This window comes from Lepidochelys kempii, chromosome 2 (genome assembly GCF_965140285.1).
Source record: "Lepidochelys kempii isolate rLepKem1 chromosome 2, rLepKem1.hap1, whole genome shotgun sequence".
NCBI lineage: Eukaryota > Metazoa > Chordata > Testudines > Cheloniidae > Lepidochelys > Lepidochelys kempii.
The window spans coordinates 2,998,640-3,016,615 of record NC_136381.1 but is presented as its reverse complement, the minus strand read 5'-3'; the positions used below and the strand labels follow the sequence as shown (position 1 = coordinate 3,016,615).

General features: G+C 57.1%; 1 protein-coding gene across 3 annotated transcripts in view; it reads right to left on the bottom strand.

Moving 5' to 3' along the window:
- The window catches only part of KIFC2 (kinesin family member C2), a 36,411-nt gene that overhangs the window by 17,551 nt on the left and 884 nt on the right, over positions 1–17,976 (bottom strand). The window contains exons 2-6 of one of the 3 annotated variants that reach the window (XM_073329904.1): positions 10,356–10,425; positions 9,887–10,053; positions 7,271–7,523; positions 1,141–1,337; positions 623–688 (exon numbers count right to left, since the gene is read on the bottom strand). In XM_073329904.1, coding sequence (XP_073186005.1) covers positions 623–688; positions 1,141–1,337; positions 7,271–7,523; positions 9,887–10,053; positions 10,356–10,425 — 753 coding nt within the window. Of the gene's footprint in view, positions 1–622; positions 689–1,140; positions 1,338–7,270; positions 7,524–9,886; positions 10,054–10,355; positions 10,426–17,976 lie in introns of those variants that run through there. The other 2 variants (XM_073329907.1, XM_073329906.1) reach the window with 2 other exon arrangements.

The window sequence follows — 17,976 nt, the reverse complement described above, 5'->3', positions numbered from 1 at the left end:
TCCCACACACTGCCCCCAGGAGCCTCGGTGCCCCCCCACTGCCCCCCCACACACATACTGGCCCCCCCCACACACACTCACTGCTCCCGGGAGCCTCGGCACCCCCCCACAGTGCCCCCAGGAGCCTCGCCCCCACACACACACAGTGCCCCCACAGCAGCTGCCAGCTTTCCTCTCCTGGGAGCGCCCCCCTCCCCCCGCTTCTCTCATCTTCCTCCCCACCCTGGGGAGCAGGAGAAGGGATAGGCCTGTAAAGGAGGCAGTGGGGGGAGAGGGCAGAGACAATAGGGGTGGGGGGGATAAAGTGGGGGGGCAGAAGGAACAAGCCTAGGCGGTACAGTGGGGGGACATGGGGCTGGGGGGCAGATGCAGTGGGGGGCAAAGGGACAGGTGTGGAGGGGCTGCAGTGGGGGGCAGCAGAGGGGATGTGGGGATGCAGTAGGGGGGAGCAAAAGGAACAGGCCTATGGAGTGGAGTGGGGGGAGGAGGCAGAGGGGACGGGGGGTTGGGGTGGGGGACTAAAGCAGGGGGCAGAGGGGACAGGCCTAGGGGAAGGAGGCAGAGGGGATGGGGGGAGGAGGCAGAGGGGACGGGGCTGGGCTGGGGATGTCTTTCTCCTCACCATCCCCGTGCGCAGCCGCCTCAGCTCCTCCTCTCGCTCCTCAATCTGCTGCTTCAGCTCTTGGACCTAGCGGAAGGACACACCTGGCATCAGGCCCCTCCCTCCCCAGGGGCTGCGCGCCACGGCCCCCTCCCCAAAGACGGGGCGCTGCCGATGGAGGGCGCAGTTAGGGCAGGGACAGCCCCAGGGCATAAGGGGCTGGCTGGCGGGGGGTGAGCCCAGTGCCCCACATGGCCCCCAGGGCTGTAAGGATGAGGCTGGTGCCTGCTAGCAGGGGCTCCCCTATAGCTCAGGGACGCTGAAGGGCTGAGTTCTTGCCCTGGTTCCCCAGGGACTCAGCCATCCCTGCCCTGCAAGGCCCTGCAAGCAGAGATCCCACCTGTGGAGCTGTCTCCATCCTCGGGGTCTTCTCCCCTTCCTGGGGCTTTGCTGTGGGCCCCGCCAGCCTCTCCTCAGCAAGAGCATCATTCCCATCCTACCTGCCAAGGTCCACCAGCAGCGCGGCCCCTGGTTCTCACCTGCAGGCCGAAGCTCCCTGCCAGCTGCTGCCTCTCCTTCTCCCCCTCTTCCAGCTGCTCCCTCAGGCCCGTGATCTCCTCCAGCAGCTTGTTCCTCTCTCCCTGCAGGGCACTGATGGACTCCACCAGCCGGTGCACGCCCACAGGGGTCACGGGCGGACACGGGGACAGGGGGCAAGCGGAGGGTGGCTTCATACCTGGGGAGAGGGGGACATATGCAGTCACTCCTAGGACATCCATGTGGGTGCAGAACTAGGTGGGCCATCTGGGGAAGGGATGAGCGGGATGGGGGGGATGCATCCCACCATAGAATTAGCCTGGAGACAGAATCACCCTCCGCTCAGTGAGGGGCAGGCGGGTATGTGCTCGGGGGAGGGGGGGAGGATGTGTCGGGGGTTGGACAGGTATTTTGTATGGGTGGGTAGATGGATGAGTGTATTGCATGGACGGATGGATGGATGGTCATGTTGGATGGACGGGTGGGTGAATGTTGGATAGGTGGATGAATGAGTGGGTGCATTGCATGGGTAAATGGATGAGTCTGTTGGATGTGTGAATGGATGAGTTTGTTGGGTGGACAGGTATATGGATGGATGGTGTGTTGGATGGACAGGTGGATGTGAGGGATGGATGGATGGATGGATGGGCAGATGGATGTGTGTGTTGGATGAGTGTGTTGGATGGATGGTTGGTTCTGTTGGATGGGCAGATGGCTGAGTGTGTTGGATGGTGTGAAGAAGTGGGACTGTTCTTAATGTTTCCTCTGAATAGTGTGGGGGTGCCTCAGTTTCCCCTAGGCAGTTCTTAAGTATCTAGGGGGTGGGATAAGGGTGTATGATCGTTGCAGAGCCCTAGAGGACAGGTATGTGCAGGAGTCTGGACACAGAGAATGGCCGACACCCTGTTTTCTGGCCACTGATGGCCCGGCCCTTTCCCCCTGCAAGGTGAGAGCTAAAGGGTTGGAGAACAAAGGAATCAGGTGACCTCCTGGCCAGGAAAAGGGACAAAGCCCAGAGGAGGAGGGGCTGGAGGGAGTTTCAGTTTGGGGCTGGCTGGGACATGGAGTGAAGGGCAGACATGGTTGTCTGGCTCACTGCCACCCAAAGTGGACCCAGCTGAGGGGTCCTGTTCTCTGCACCTGCAAGCTCTGTTTTAGACCGTGTTCCTGTCATCTAATAAACCTTTTGTTTTACTGGCTGACTGAGAGTCACGTCTGACTGTGAAGTTGTGGGGGCAGGACCCTCTGGCTTCCCCAGGAGTCCCGCCTGGGCGGACTCGCTGTGGGAAGTGCACGGGGGGCAGAGGATGCTGAATGCTCCGAGGTCAGACCCAGGAAGGTGGAAGCTGTGTGAGCTGTGTGTCCTGCAGACAGGCTGCTCACAGAAAGGAGACTTCCCCAGGGTCCTGACTGGCTTCATGGGGAGCAGTTCCAGAGCATCGCCCAGGGACTCCGTGACAGATGGATGGATGGGTATGTTGGATGGTTGGGCAGATGGATGAGTGTGTTGGATGGTGTCAGAAGTCACAGGTGTGGTGCTCTGCTCTGTTAAATGTTGATAACAGTCGGTTGCGTACGTGTGTTCCCTCTGTGTGCTGCCCCGGCTCTGCAGATCGCTGACACAGAAGACCCCGAGAGAACCCCCAATGACCACAGGCTCTGATAAGGTACGAAGGCACCCGGCCAGGTTTATTGTCAAATGAAAGAGTCTCTAGCTCCCCGGATAAGATGTCTACAGTTCTGCTAGTACATATGTGCTCCCTGACAATGGATCATCTCAGCCAGTGGCGGGATTTACCACTGCCCCCTAGGCCAAACCAAGACATCCACTCAGGAGTGCATTCATAGCCACAGCTACAAACAAGTTACACATCACTCCTGACGCATAGAGGTGCAACCCCTCTAGGTATTAGGGTGCCGCCTCTCACAAAGCAACCCTACCATATTACTTTCCTGCCCCTGTCTTTAGGATAGGTCAGCCTGTTCCTGTTATCTGTGGGGTACGTGCTTGTACCAGTGTTCTGGTACCATCCTGGCACGTGTTTCCATAACTAGTGCCCAGTACCTTTTAGGGATGTGTATTTTTACAACATCAGCCCTCTTCTTGCCAGATTCTGTGAGCAGGGCCTGCCTCTGGCTCACAGCTTAACTTTGCTTTATGTCAGCAAAATCTTGACCATTACTTTAGTTCAGGCCTTACGCTTCATACCAGGCCTCTGAAGCAAAAGTTTGTTTCAGGGCATCATCTTACTACAGATGGATTGATGGATATGTTGGATGGATGGTTGGTTGTGTTGGACGGTTGGGTGGATGGGTGGGTGTCTTGGATAGATGGATAGGTGGGTGGGTGTGTTGGATGGTGTAGTAGGAAGAGAGCCTGAGACATAAGCCCTTGTGTCAGAGGCCTGGAATGAGGCAGGACCTGCTCACAAAATCTGGTAAGAACAGGGCTGATATTGCAGAAACACACATTCCTAAGAAGTGCTAGGCACAGAGCACTCACGCAAACACATCTCGATATCAAGTGGTACCAGAACATCCCAATATCAAGGATGGTAGAAAAACATTCCCCAAAGATAAAAGGAACACACTGACCCCTCTTAAAAGATAAGGTCAAGATGACAGTATGTAATAGAGATGTTTTGATCGAACCAACATGTACAAGGTGATGGGTGATAATTCGCCACGTCAGGGGGCAGTAACTATGTCAAAGGGGCAGTACTAACTTGTTTGTATTAGGGCAGGGGTCGGTAACCTTTCACAAGTGGTGTGCCAAGTCTTCATTTATTCACTCTAATTTAAGGTTTCGCGTGCCAGGCATACATGTTAATGTTTTTAGAAGATCTCTTTCTATAAATCTATAATATATACCTGAACGATTGTTGTATGTAAAGTAGATACGGTTTTTAAAATGTTGAAGAAGCTTCATTTAAAATGAAATGAAAATGCAGAGCCCCCTGGGCCGGTGGCCAGGACCTGGGCAGTATGAGTGCCACTGAAAATCAGCTCACGTGCTGCCTTCAACACGCGTGCCATAGGTCGCCTACCCCTGTATTAGGGTATAAAGATGTATCTCAGAGGGAATATCTTTGTCTGGCCTAGGGAGGAATGGAAAGTCCCACCGTTCACTGAGCTGGTCCATTGTTATGGGCATACATGTATTAGTGGCCCAGTAGTCTGTGGGATACTAGTACTGCACTTCTTCGACAATAAACCTGGCTGGGTGCCTTCGTCCCTTAACGGATCTTGTGCTTATTGAGCGGTTCGCTCAAGGTCTGCTGTGCCAGCTGTCTGCACAGGGCTGGGGCGGTACAAAGAGGGAACACACACAAGCAGCCAAATATTTATCAACATCTAACCACAGATGGATGGATGGGTGGATGTGCTTGATGGTTGGGCAGATGGATGAGTGTGTTAGATGGACAGAGAGATGAATTCATGGTGTGTTGGATGGATGGGTGGATGAGTGTGTTGGATGGCTGGACAGATGGATGAGTGGGTGTGTAGGATAGACAGGTGGACGGATGGGTGAGTGTTGGATGGATGAATAAATGGACAGGTGTGCTGGATGGGTGGGTGGATGAGTATTTTGGATGGATGAATTGATGCCTGATCTGCCTGTCCATCCAATACACCCATGCATCCACCTGTCCATCCAACACACCTACCCACACATCCATCACACCCTCCATTCATCCACCCAAAATACTCATCCACCTTCCCCTCCAACACACCGGTCCATCCGTTCATCCATCCAACATGCCCACACATCCATATGTCCTACCAACACACCATCCATTCATTCGTCCGTCCATCCAACACACTCATCCATTTGCCCACCCATCCAACACACGCACCCATCCATCCAACACACTCATCATAGAATCATAGAATATCAGGGTTGGAAGGGACCTCAGGAGGTCATCTAGTCCAACCCCCTGCTCAAAGCCAGACCAATCCCCAACTAAATCATCTTAGCCACGGCTTTGTCAAGCCTGACCTTAAAAACTCCTTCCTTAGAAGTTTTTAAGGTCAGGCTTGACAAAGCCCTGGCTGGGATGATTTAGTTTGGGGTTGGTCCTGCTTTGAGCAGGGGGTTGGACTAGATGACCTCCTGAGGTCCCTTCCAACCCTGATATTCTATGATTCTATGATGAGTGTGTTGGATGGATGAATGGATGGGTGGGTGTGTTGGATGAGTGTGTTAGATGGACAGACGAATGAATGGATGGTGTGTTGGTTGGACATATGGATGTGTGGGCATGTTGGATGGATGAACGGACAGACCGGTGTATTGGAGGGGAAGGTGGATGAGTATTTTGGGTGGATGGATGGAGGGTGTGATGGATGTGTGGGTAGGTGTGTTGGATGGACAGGTGGATGCATGGGTGTATTGGATGGACAAGCAGATGAATGGCTGTGTTGGATGGACGGGTGGATGCATGGGTGGGTGTGTTGGATGGACGGGTGGATACATGGGTGTGCTGAATGAATGGATGGATGGACAGGTGTGTTGGATGGGAGGGTGGATCACTATTTTGGGTGTGTGAATGGTGCATTGGATGGGTGGGTGTGTTGGACATACGGGCAAATTGATGCATGGACATGTTGGATGGATGAACGGATGGGTGCATGTTTTGGATGAACGGATGGGTGCATGTGTTGGATGGATGGGTGGGTGGTGTGTTGGATGAATAGATAGATGGTGGGTTGGGTGGGTGGTATGTTGGATGGATGGGTGGGTGTGTTGAATGGGTGGGTGGATGGTGTGTTGGATGGAAGTGTGGGTGGTGTGTTGGATGAATAGATGGATGGTGCGTAGGATGGGTGGGTGGTGTGTTGGGAGGGTGTGTTGGACAAACAGATGGATGGTATGTTGGGTGGCTGGATGGTGTGTTGAATGGGTGGGTTTGTTGGATGGACGGGTGGATGGTGTGTTGGATTAATAGATGGATGGTGCACTGGGTGGATCGATGGGTGGGTGTGTTGAATGGGTGGGCAGATGGTGTGTTGGATGGACGGGTGGATGGTGTGTTGGATGGATGGGTGGGTGTGTTGGATGGAGGTGTGGGTGGTGTGTTGAATGGGTGGATGGTGTGTTGGATGGATGAGTGGATGGTGTGTTGAATGGGTGGGTGTGTTGGATGGATGGGGGTGTGTGTTGAATGGGTGGGCGGATGGTGTCTTGGATGAGTGGGTGTGTTGGATGGATGAGTGGATGATGTGTTGAATGGGTGGGTGTGTTGGATAGACAGGTGGATGGTGTGTTGGATAGGTGGGGGTGTTGGATGAATAGATGGTGTGTTGGGTGGATGGATGGGTGGGTGTGCTGAAGGACGGGTGTGTTGGATGGACGGGTGGATGGTGTGTTGGATGGATGGGTGGATGTGTTGAATGGGTGAGCGGATGGTGTGTTGGATGGGTGGGTGGGTTTGCTGGATGAATAGATGGATGGTGTGTTGGGTGGATGGATGGGTGGGTGTGTTGAATGGACGGGTGGATGCGTGAGCTGCGGTTCACTGGTTCATCGGGTTACTTCAGAAGACGAAGTCCCTGCAGATCAGTCTCTGTGACTCATTCAGTCCTTGGCCTCTCTCCAGAGGCTGCCCAAGAGGGGCCGACTGACCACCACTCATCACCATTTCGTTTGGACACTGCCCCTTAGCCGAGACCCTCCAGCACACTCTGCCTCCAGTGGCCTCATGGGGCAGCCGAAGCTGCCCGACAGGTGACTTTGAGCAGCCACCATCCTGGAGGTGAAGGGCTCCTCCCCCCTATTACCAACCCCTCTCCATGTCCAACCGCCAGCCAGGTTTCCTCCCATCACCAGTGCAGCCACCTTCCTACATCTCCAGGGCTGCAGCAGGCCCATCACCCTGGTCCTCGTGACAACCTCAGGAGCTCCTCTACCCTGTTGTCTTCAGAGGGGAGGAATTCACACAAGGCCTGACAAGGCGTAGGGGACGAGGCGGGATGCCAGGCAATGGCACCCAGGCCTCGGTGGGATCCCAGCGGTGCCCAGGCCTCGGCGGGGGCGGGACCCCAGCGGCGCCCAGGCCTTGCAAATTTCACCCCCGAAGCCCAGGTGGCTGCTCATGGGCGTTGCTGCGGTCGGGACGAACGACTCCCCACCGTGCAGCATCTCCATGACGTTCTGCTGCTCGCAGATGACGCCCTCCAGGCTCTCGATGAGGCTCAGCTTGTCCTGCACCCGCTGCCTGTAGGCCCTCCTCAGCATCCGCAGCTGCTTCCGTCGCCGGCGCTCCTCCCGGCGCAGGAGGGAGCGGTACTCCCCGGCTTGCTCCTGCAGCCGCTGCATCTGGCCGTAGTGCTCCAGGAAGGAGAGGAGGTGGGACATCACCGAGATGAGCGGGGAGTCGGGGAGCTGGCGTGGGGGCCCGTGGGAGGAGCAGGGGGAGAGGGGGGCCCATGGGGATGGTCCGGCCCGAGTGAAATGGCGGGACGGGGAGGGAGGGGCGGACATGGCAGGTCGCAGGGGCACATAGGACGTGGGGGGATGAGGGAGGTGGTTCGAAGGAGAAAAGAGAAGACAGAGCAGTTAGCGCAGGCAGAGGGTGGGGATGGTTTGCCTAGCGCGGAGGGTGGGGGCCCAGGACTCAGGAGACTGGGCCCTGTCCCTGCCCTGCCACAGACCCCGTTTGACTCTGGAGTGGGTCACTTCATCCACTGTGTCTCGGACCCCCACGCGTGCAGTGTGCTGGCTCCATGAGACGCTATAGGCTACGGTGAGGCACTACGCCCAGGGGCCAGAGGAAACCCCCAGACAGGTACCCCGCACGCAGCAGCCTGCGCAGACCTCACAGCTGCCTGGCACCATCGGCAATCGCACACCAAGAGCAGGGGCCCTGTGCGCTGGGCCCGGCACACTTCGTCGGGGACAGGTGCTGTCTGTCTGTCTGTCTCGGCTGCTGAGCGTGGGAGGAGAAGGGACTCGCCCAAGGCCACCCGTGTAGCCGGGGTAGGAAAGGGGGCAGGTCAGGCGAGCCACCCGAACACAGACCCGGGGGCCGGGCGGGACGGCACTCCGGCAGCTAGACCAAGCGCCCCCCCACCCCGTGCTCCCAGCTGCACTGCTGTGTTTAGTGCACCAGAGTGAGCAGAGCTAGCATGTCTGTCCGCACGAGCTGGGAATCACCTCCCGGCTCAGACCCAGAGCCTGGGCCGCCTCCGAGCCTGGGCTCCTGTTAGGAGCAGAGGGGTCCTTAGGGCCCGGTTCCTGGCTGCCCTGTGTCGTGTCATTGAGGCCAGCGCTCCCAATGGCAGCGTTCTACCCACGCTCTGCCAGGCTGTGCCAGGCCCTTCGGTATCACCGTGACGGGCGCTATCCAAAACCAGGCAGGTGGACATGGAGCCAGGGATGGGCAGCGCTGTAGGATTCCAGAAACCCACACACACTCCAGACCAAGACCATTGGTCCCCTCTGTGGTCTGAGACACACGGTGACCCTGGGGACACAGGGACTGGGTCCCTCCTTCTCTGCTCCAGGCCTCAGCAACCCCCTTCTGGGGAGAGGAGAGAGCTGGAAAAGCTCCTGGGTGGACAGGAGCACTGGCGACTGCCTGGTAAATAGCCAGCAGGTCAGTGAGGGCAGCAAAGCGAGCAGAGTGGAGGACAGGGACGGATGAGACCTGGGAGCTGTCTGGATGGATGGTTCTGCTGGGCTGGTACATGGCCAGTTCAGATCTGACGCGGTGGGTCCTGGTGTGACCCAAGAATCCCGGAATGCCAGCTGGCAAGGGGGTCCAGCAATATCCTGATGCTGGATTGTGCATTCTGGGTCCCCAAAAAGCGAACTGTCCACACAGATGCTGCGTAAGGGGCTATGGATGTCCACTGACAGCGTGCAGGTTTTCTATCGCACAAGGGACTTTTGTTCACCTGGCTCTCGGGCGGGACGTGAGCACCGTAAGCTAACACAGCGTATACCCATGTACATACGAAGCCAGCAGGGGGATGTGAAATCAACAGGGAAGCGGCACACCGGAAAAAGAAACCCCAGTGCGTTATCCTGATCTGAGAACATACACTGAAGTCTGGGGACTTGAGCAGAAGGCAGAGACGACACCCCCCATCCTGCACCTAGGAAGGAAGCGGGCTGGGCATTTACGGTCCTGAAAACAGGATCTCAACCCCCTTGGCTGAGACTCGGCAGAGGAGTTTGGGGGTGAGATATGCTTCATTGGCTGGCAGCTTAGCCTGCTGAGTGAAGTGCAGGCTCCAGAAAGCGTGCTATGATCTTGTTTTACAGGTAACCTTTTGTTTCCATTATTCTCCCTCGCCATCTCTTGGTTCTTTGCCAATGATCTCACCCTTGTTTTCACGATAAAGATCCCTCAGAGCCGTGATATCACACAAAGAGCGGATCCTGACTCTCACAAACAGGGGTACATGTTGGCCCCTGGGGGACAGCAGGCCTGGTACTTCTGGGAGTGTCCTGTGGAGACGGGGCTCGGGGACTGGGGTGCACCTCCTGTTAACCTGCAAGGCAAGGTAAGGGCTGGCACGGCCTGGAGGAGAGGGCCTGGGTGGCTGACAAGAGGGGGGGGTGAGGGAGTGGACACCCAGCTAAGCACAAGCAAGACTCCCCCAGCACAAGAGACGGGGAATACCAAGGGGCCTCACAGCTCTGGGCACCCCGAGACCCATCACACCTGGCCACACCTGTTTGTGTTTCATGCTCCTCATTGCCATGGAGACAGGTCTGATGGGGAACATGCCCAGATTTACCTTCCCGCCAAGGGCCTCTGTGTCCGCTGGGCAGAGCTTCCCCTCGGCAGCTTCCCGCTTGAGGGACAGGAATTCGGTGAGCGGGGTGGCGGCATCCTCCAGAAACCCGCTGTCAGGGCCAGCCTCCTCCTCCTCCGTGCCATTGTCTCGGTCGCTCTCGGAGCTGCCTGCAAAGGCGGGGACCAGCACTGGGCGGGAGCAGCAGCGCCGGGGCGCCCCTTGGTTCCCCCACCGTCGAGACAGCTGTGCCCCAGCTCAGCCACACCCCCCCACCCCGTGTGAGATCCACGCCCCCAACACCCCGCACCCCTCCAGGACATGGGCAGAGCTGGGACACTGTCCCAGCTCACCAGCCCGGCATGCACCGAAATACAGCCAGCACCCGCCCCCTGCAGCTGGGCCCCGTGCGAACCGGACCAGCCGCTGTGGCTCAGAGCCGTGCACGGGGCAGGGAGAGGAGGCTACGCACTGTCCAGCTCCGGCAGCTCCGGCCACAGCTTGCGTCGCCTGGCTGGCTCCGCGGAGAAGGCATCGGGGCCCTGGAGAGCAGGAGGGGAAGGAAACGTCTGTCAGCAACAGAGGCCAGGCCATGGACGGGTCCTCAGAGCCCCCCGAGCAACCTGCCCCCTTCCACGCATGGGTCCTCAGAGCCCCCCGACTAAACCTCCACTGCAAACGAGTCCTCAGAGCTCTCCCCATCACCATGGACGGCATCTCAGAACCCCTTCCCCGCAGACAGTGCTTCAGAGCCCCCTCCCCCCCCCCGAGCAACCCCACACCACAGATGATGCCTCAGAGCCCCCATGGCACCACCCCTTCATGAACAGCACCACAGAGCTCCTCACCCCCTGAACACTCCCCACCATGGCTGCCCCCCCCAAGCCCCTCCGGGCACGGACAGCCCCCCCATGCCACCCCCCACCACTGTGCCCTACAGATCTCCCCAAGAAACACCCCCCAACAGACAGCCCCATAGAGCCCCCCACCACAGACAGTGTCCCCACACACCCCTGGCTACAGATAGCCCCACAGAGCCCGTTCCTGGCCATCAACAGCCCCACAGAACCCCCTCAAGTACCCCCCCACCACAGACAGCCCCATAGAGCTCCCCCCCCACTCCCCACAAGCCCAGCACAGAGCTGACCCTGCTGGGTGCAACTGATGCCCTGAGCTGGAGCCATCTCCGCGATGAAGCTGTCTAGACACCGGGAACACTCCCGGATTGCTCCCTTCAGCACTACGTGCCCAGGGCCTTGATGCACCCCAAGACCCGACCCTCTCCCACGAGGCCTGGCTGGGTGCACCAATAGGGCTGGGGAACAGCAAGGTGCTGAGCTAGCAAGATGGGAACCCTGCTAATGGGGAAGAGCCGGCCCTGCCCGGGTGCTGCCCCCGCTAACATACGCCACGGAGGAGGACACACGCCCGTTCCCCCTCGGTGCCCGGCGCACAGAGGACAAGCAGCTGCTTAGCCCCCAACGGCAAGCCCTGCTCTTTAACTCATGCTTAGCTCTGGAGGTCCCTGGTTCAGCCCAGCCCCTCGCCCAGCTACGCTGATGGGGCACCTGACTGTGTTGCCTGGCCTCACAGCGGGCACCCCCTACTGGAGGAGTCAGCATTGCACCCAGCACCGGCTGGGATGCGGGGGTGCTGCTGTCTGGGTACTGCTCTCTAGGGGGTGCTGGGAGAGCAATGCCCCACGGTGGGCTGCTGCAGAGTTGGGTGCCTGAGGGGGTCAGGGGCTGCCCACAGGGCAGCACGGAGCCAGCGTTACACTGGGGGGGGGGGGCGGGGGATGCTTTGATTTAGACACAGAGACTAGCCCTGGACCCCTGAGCACAACTGCCCCAGTTTGCAAAAACCACCTCCTGCCTCCCCCACCCCGCAACCAGCCTGTACATGACACCTCGTGCATCCCCCTTCCCTCCACCACCCCCGCGGTCTAGACCCTGCCTGTCTCCGGTCCCCGGGACAGACCCTGCTCTCCACCCAGCAGACAGATGGACTCAACCCCTCGTCCAAGCTGTCAGATGAGAATCCCTGCCCATCCTAAACCCAACGCAGCAGCACCAGTGCTGGGGAGCTGTCTGCCTCTGTGCCCCCCGCCAGGGAGACAGACCCACGGCGCAGCAAGTCAAAGCCTGAGCCAGGCCTCCCTGGACAATCAATACAGCCCGGCTGGAAACTGCACCAGCTCCCTGCTAACAAGCTGCAGCCGAGCCAACCTCGGAGCCAGCTGCACAGAGTGGAGCCGAGTGGGGAAACGGCAGAGCGCCAGAGCCGAGATGCCAAGGGGAGGAAATGGGGCAGGCTCTCAGCACCGCCCTATGGATCCAATCAGCCCTCTGGCAGGGGAGATCACGCTGCCTTGAGCGGTCAGGCCCCCATCCTGCTGGGCCCCTTTGGAGAGAACCGACCCCCCAGCTGCTAAAGCGCCCACAGAGCCAACCCGGGCACACCTGGCACGCACATCCCGCCCCAGCAGAGGGGCCCAGCCTGGGAACGGCGCACAAAGCTCTCTGCCAGCGGAACACGAGGCACGGCCAACGCTCCTGGCCCTGTAGACGTGTCTGGCAAGGCTCAGCGGGGCTGGGCGCCGACCCGTGGCTGCGGTGAGGAGGGGTCAGAGACTGGAACAATCGATGTCTATTCAAACAACAGACAACACCCCTGCCCCCAGGCGTCCCCAGTGCAGAGCAGGGGCCCAGGGCAAAGCGGGCAGGGAAAGCCGAGGTTCTGTGCCGTGCTGACAAGCAGAGGGAGACCCAGACCCAGCCCCCCTGCGAGGGGAGGAGTGAATGAACCCCAGTCTGCTGTCCTCTGCGCTGGGTTCGACTGGAACCAGGAGGCTCAGCACAGACAGACCGAGCCCTTCAATCCCTCGCGCCTTCTGGCGCCTGCTCCAAGCGAGTGGGCCCTAGCAGGCTGGGCCCCTGCCCCTGAAGCCACACCGTCCCCAGCCCCTACTCACGTCCCTCGCGCCGCCAGTCTCTCCCACCTCCTTTCCCTGGCGCTGTCGTAACACGCTTGTGAAGCTGGAACTGTTCATAGAATCATAGAATATCAGGGTTGGAAGGGACCTCAGGAGGTCATCTAGTCCAACCCCCTGCTCAAAGCAGGGCCAATCCCCAATTTTTGACCCAAATGGCCCCCTCAAGGATTGAACCCACAACCCTGGGTTTAGCAGGCCAATGCTAAGCGTGGGTCATGTCTCTCGGGGCTGGTCCTGATAGAGGATAAGAGCCTACTGCTGCTGGTGGCTGACGGAGGGATTCCTTTAGCTCAAGCGACGAGGACCTATGCTCTGGTGCGGATCCACAGCGAAGGATGTCACTGAACCGGACCCCGAACAGGCACCCGAATGCCTGCGCTGCCATCCCTTCCCATGCACAGCCAGCTTGGGGAGTAGCCCACGCGTTACCGGCCGACCCTCAATAACAAGCCTGTGTTAAAACAGGGGTAGGTGTTAGCATTGGCACAGGGATTCCACCTGGCCCCAGCATGGGACGTGGGAAATCCAGGCCCATCCATCAACCAGGGGACAGCCTCAGCACCCGCATCTCCAGCAGCTGCCGAGGGCTGCGGTGGAGTCTCCATCCCTAGACATTTTTAAATCAAGATTGACCTCGAGCAGATCTTTCAGAAAAGCATCCAGACAGGAGTTAATGCAGGGCACTCCTAGGGCCGATGTGATAGATACAGAGATCTCACAACGGCGCCTCCTGGCCCCAGGCTCTCAGAATTGATGGAAAAAACACCAGGAAATCACTAGTGGCCCAGGAGCGAGAACACCAGAGTCCTGCAGCGGCCTTGGAAGGGATGTCAACAGGACAGGACCTGCCCCCCATGTACTCCCGAGGGCTCTCACCCCACCACGCTGGGTGCAGGATCCTAGTGATGTCACACGGGCCAGCCTGGGCAAGGATAAAGTCAACCGGCTAAGTGCACAGCTGGGTCAGCAGGTTCAATTCCCCCTCCAGCAGGGCTGAGCTGCCCCCATGCCCACCCCTTCGACCCCTGGCTCTTCGCCTCCCCACTGCCAATTTCAGTCACTTCACTGGTACTGCTAAGTGCCCAGGCTGCTGGCCGCATTGATCTCCAGAACCAAAGCTGTGCCCGGGGCTGCTCTGCCACCACCATAGAATCATAGAATATCAGGGTTGGAAGGGACCTCTGGAGGTCATCTAGTCCAACCCCCTGCTCAAAGCAGAACCAATTCCCAACTAAATCATCCCAGCCAGGGCTTTGTCAAGCCTGACCTTAAAAACCTCTAAGGAAGGAGATTCCACCACCTCCCTAGGTAATGCATTCCAGTGCTTCACCACCCTCCTAGTGCAAAAGTTTTTCCTAATATCCAACCTAAACCTCTCCCACTGCAACTTGAGACCATTACTCCTCGTTCTGTCATCTGCTACCACTGAGAACAGTCTAGATCCATCCTCTTTGGAACGCCCCTTCAGGCTGAAAGCAGCTATCAAATCCCCCCTCATTCTTCTCTTCCGCAGACTAAACAAACCCAGTTCTCTCAGCCTCTCCTCATAAGTCATGTGTTCCAGCCCCCTAATCATTTTTGTTCCCCTCCGCTGGACTCTCCAATTTTTCCACATCCTTCTTGTAGTGTGGGGCCCAAAACTGGACACAGTACTCCAGATGAGGCTTCACCAGTGTCGAATAGAGGGGAATGATCACGTCCCTCGATCTGCTGGCAATGCCCCTACTTATACATCCCAAAATGCTGTTAGCCTTCTTGGCAGCAAGGGCACACTGTTGACTCATATCCAGCTTCTCGTCCACTGTAACCCCTAGGTCCTTTTCTGCAGAACTGCTGCCTAGCCATTCGGTCCCTAGTCTGTAGCGGTGCATTGGATTCTTCCATCCTAAGTGCAGGACTCTGCACTTGTCCTTGTTGAACCTCATCAGATTTTTTTTGGCCCAATCCTCTAATTTGTCTAGGGCCCTCTGTATCCTATCCCTACCCTCCAGCGTATCTACCTCTCCTCCCAGTTTAGTGTCATCTGCAAACTTGCTGAGGGTGCAATCCACACCACCCTCCAGATCATTAATGAAGATATTGAATAAAACCAGCCCCAGGACCCACCCTTGGGACACTCCGCTTGATACCAGCTGCCAACTAGACATGGAGCCATTGATCACTACCCGTTGAGCCCGATGATCTAGCCAGCTTTCTATCCACCTTATAGTCCATTCACCAGTCCATATTTCTTTAACTCGCTGGCAAGAATACTGTGGGAGACAGTGTCAAAAGCTTTGCTAAAGTCAAGGAATCGCACGTCCACTGCTTTCCCTTCATCCACAGAGCCAGTTATCTCGTCATAGAAGACAATTAGATTAGTCAGGCACGACTTGCCCTTGGTGAATCCATGCTGACTGTTCCTGATCACTTTCCTCTCATGTAAGTGCTTCAGGATTGATTCTTTGAGGACCTGCTCCATGATTTTTCCGGGGACTGAAGTGAGGCTGACTGGTCTGTAGTTCCCAAGATCCTCCTTGTTCCCTTTTTTAAAGATGGGCACTACATTAGCCTTTTTCCAGTTGTCCGGAACTTCCTCCGATCGCCATGAGTTTTTAAAGATAATGGCCAATGGCTCTGCAATCACATCCGCCAACTCCTTTAGCACTCTCGGATGCAGCGCATCCGGCCCCATGGACTTGTGCTCGTCCAGCTTTTCTAAATAGTCCCAAACCACCTCTTTCTCCACAGAGGGCTGGTCACCTCCTCCCCATGCTGTGCTGCCCAGTGCAGTAGTCTGGGAGCTGACCTTGTTCGTGAAGACAGAGGCAAAAAAGCATTGAGTACATTTGCTTTTTCCACATCCTCTGTCACTAGGTTGCCTCCCTCATTCAGTAAGGGGCCCACACTTTCCTTGACTTTCTTCTTGTTGCTAACATACCTGAAGAAACCCTTCTTGTTACTCTTAACATCTCTTGCTAGCTGCAACTCCCATTGTGATTTGGCCTTCCTGATTTCACTCCTGCATGCCTGAGCAATATTTTTATACTCTTCCCTGGTCATTTGTCCAATCTTCCACTTCTTGTAAGCTGCTTTTTTGTGTTTAAGATCAGCAAGGATTTCATGGTTAAGCCAAGGTGGTCGCCTGCCATATTTACTATTCTTTCGACACATCGGGATGGTTTGTTCCTGTAACTTCAATAAGGATTCTTTAAAATACAGCCAGCTCTCCTGGACTCCTTTCCCCCTCATGTTATTCCCCAGGGGATCCTGCCCATCAGTTCCCTGAGGGAGTCTAAGTCTGCTTTTCTGAAGTCCAGGGTCCATATTCTGCTGCTTTCCTTTCTTCCCTGTGTCAGGATCCTGAACTCGATCATCTCATGGTCACTTTCTCTCAGGTTCCCATCCACTTTTGCTTCTCTACTAATTCTTCCCGGTTTGTGAGCAGCAGGTCAAGAGGAGCATGGCCCTTAGTTGGTTCCTCCAGCACTTGCACCAGGAAATTGTCCCCTACACTTTCTAAGAACTTCCTGGATTGTCTGTGCACCGCTGTATTGCTCTCCCAGCAGATATCAGGGTGATCGAAGTCTCCCATGAGAACCAGGGCCTGCGATCTAGTAATGGGGATTTGGACCGATGGGCTTTGGACCATGGGTCCCCTCTGGACTGTTGCCCATTTTTGGCTCTGGGACTCCTGCCTCCTTTTTTTCCAGGGGAAGAATCGTTTGCTATCTCCAAGAGCTTGAGTCAGGTGATAGAGACGGCAAACTGAGCAGCACTTAGCCCCCCATTCAGGATACAGGGAACCAGGGACTGTCTGTGAGGTGGAAATACAACACATTTACAACTGATCAGAGAGCCACTTTTCCCACACGCGTCATTAACCTGTGTAACTCACTGTTACTAGACCTTATTGAGCTTAGCAAAATACAAAACAGGGCCAGACCCTTCTAAGGATCATTACCCCAGCCATGGTTACCCATTACAAAGGCTATAATCTCTCCTGGTCCCGGACATCAGCAGCCCCTAACTGAATGATGCGGGGTTAGGAAGAGATGACCCCCGGACAAGTTACTCCATAATCATCCAGTACCAGGTGCCTTGTGCCTTCCTCTGGAACGGCTGGGGCTGGTCCCTTTCACCAATAGGACAGACTGAGACTATCCCTGGTCTGTTCAACCTGCCCATTCTTATGTCCCGAGTGCTGACCCAGACAGACCGGAGGGGCCACTAATCACATTCAGAAAACAATCTCAGCTCCACAGCAAGGCATGGCGAGCGGGAGGGACGGGGCGTGCCTGGAGCCCCACCTAGCCTGAGAGCAGGGGCTGCCCGACTGGGGAGGGGCAGGTAGACTCACTCAGGCAGCTGGCTCCTTAGTGCACCCGGAGCGGGAGAGGACCTAGGGTGTGGGCTGAGCAGTCAGGAGTGGGGAGCCGGACTGAGCTGCTCTTTACATTCCCCTCGGGACCCCAGGACAGGGGGACCTGCCATGCACTTTGCTATGAGCTGGTTGGGAAAGGGGTCTGCTGCCAGGGAGACAGAGTGGGTGCGCAGTTACCATGGCAACAGATGTCTTTGAAATTCCACCACGGAATGATGGCGACAGATCGACTGTTACTTCTGGTTCCTGTCACTGCAAACCATCTCTGAGTACCACTCCTCCCCCACCAGTGTGCCAGGAATAATGGGGATCCATCCAGTCAGGGGCAGGTGCCCCCAAGTCTGCATGGCTAGGACTGAGGTACCCTCCCTCCACCTCTTCCCATGCCGGCAGAGGATCAGTGTCCCATATCACTCCCCTGGGCTGGATCCGGCAGCACCAAAGCTGACCTGGTTTCCTCCCCCTTCCCCTGGCCCGCCAGGCAGATGCGACAGCCGCAGCCAGGCGGGCTTTCATCTCTGCATTGATCAGGGAGCAGCATCCCCACAAGAGAAGCAACCACGGCTACCTGGGCACGCAGCGGCTCAGAAGCCATGCTGCCGGGGACCATGCCAAGTGGACAGAGAGCAGAGATCCAGGGCCGGCAGTGCGAAGGGCCGTGGGGCTGGGAGTGGAGAGGGAATGACTATCTGGCCCAGGACAGAGCAGTCCCACTCGGTCAGGGGACAGGGACTG